At 31.1% G+C, this 1,674-nt stretch overlaps 1 protein-coding gene across 1 annotated transcript in view; it reads left to right on the forward strand.

Annotated features, from left to right (window-relative positions):
* SNTG1 (syntrophin gamma 1) overlaps positions 1-1,674 on the forward strand; it is a gene marked incomplete at its 5' end in the record, with an annotated part of 207,702 nt that overhangs the window by 138,315 nt on the left and 67,713 nt on the right. The window contains one exon of the mRNA XM_004697549.3: positions 320-391. Within this exon, the coding sequence (XP_004697606.1) occupies positions 320-391 (72 nt within the window). The remainder of the gene's footprint in view (positions 1-319; positions 392-1,674) is intronic.

Consider the following 1,674-nt stretch of genomic DNA (forward strand, 5'->3'; position numbering starts at 1 on the left):
TAATATTTTATGTAGAAAATATACATATTATTTAAAATATACAAGTGTTAAAGTACTGAGAGAATTTGGATATATCATCTAAAATATTTGCTGAAAAAAAAGACATAACAGTGATATGCCTTAGAAAAGATAAAATCAAAACTTTATACATGGAAATTCTTTAGAATAACTTCACAATTGAGAAGATGTATATATATATATATATATATATAACATATAGGTGTTCAACTTATTATGTACCATATTATGCAAATAAAACAAAGAAGAAAATATGGGATATTTGTGTTAAATGAATGGCATTATTTTCTCCTCTCCTAAGGTGACCACTTGGGATTGGACCCGAGCTGAAAAAACATTTTCCATTTATGAAATTATGTGCAAGATTCTCAAGGTATGATCAATAAGTAATGATTATTTTAATGATATGTACTCAGAAAACATGGGTTCTGGACATCTTATATATTTTATAAGAGCAAGAACTATATATAAGACAAGAGCAATAGACAAAACAATAAGAATACTCAGTACCTCACAGTGTCCCAGAGAGCTTGAAGATAGATTCCACCCTTCTGCAGTAGGAGGGGGAATAGATGGTAGGGAGAGTACAGAAGAAAAGCAAGAAGATCAATGGAAACAGTCTGAATTTAAACCTTAATTGTCACTACACTTTTTGTTATGCTGATTAAAATAGAGAAACAATCTGGGATTAGAAAATGTAGAAAGTATAAAAGACAAATGCAGATAAAAATAATTCTTTCATCTGAATTTAACCATCTCTTCAATATGTAAGAAGGCACAAAATTGTCACAGGACAAATTGCATTAATACACATAGACTTCTCCCTTTTTCTAAAAGAAAGGCTCATTTTTATTAAAAATACCAACAATGGCCAATTTAATCCATTTTTAGAGTTTCATTTAATTTGACTGTTATTGAGAATACATATGACAAAACAGGCATATTCAACCTTGTCAACATTGCAATTCAGTGATATTGACTACATTCTTCAAGTTCCACAACCATGATCCCCCTGCTGTTCTAGACTGTTCCTCCCCACTTAACATCATTACATTTTTACATAAACTTTTATTTAAATGTTGAGTAAATTTCCTAGCTAATATTTTGTTACTATTGTCAATTGGATTCCATATAAATAGTTATTAATGGGGCACAGTGCTCAAGATATACATTCCTCATTAATTTCGCTGAATAATTCTTTGGTTTTAAGAAAACTTCAAGGGATATTTTTGATTTAAGACAATGTTCAAAGACTATTTCATAGATCCAGAAAATCTGAATTTCATGGGAATTTGAAATTGTGTTTTTCATTTTTACTATTTTATTAGCATACAGAATCTTCTGTAGAACTTTGACCAAAGAGTTCAACAATGTCACCCAGGCACCATCCAACCCATAATCTAATGGAACATTCACGTTGGTTGGACTCGTATTATGTTTAGTGCTGATTTTTCACCTTCTCAGTCTTTTTCTGATAATTATGTTCTTAAAAGCGTGCAAGCAGCTCTCCAAGGCACAGCAATGCATTTCCGTTCAGCTGCAATGACAGAAGTGGAGTCAAGAATAAGAAGAAGGAATTATGTGGCCTAATGAAAAAAGGTCTTCATAGTCATGAGATCAGAAGAACTGGATAATGTTCAGTTCACATTTTAATCA

Source organism: Echinops telfairi, unplaced genomic scaffold (assembly GCF_000313985.2).
Source record: "Echinops telfairi isolate 266 unplaced genomic scaffold, ASM31398v2 ScPeMD7_1;HRSCAF=3_0, whole genome shotgun sequence".
In the NCBI taxonomy this organism is placed as follows: Eukaryota; Metazoa; Chordata; class Mammalia; order Afrosoricida; family Tenrecidae; genus Echinops; species Echinops telfairi.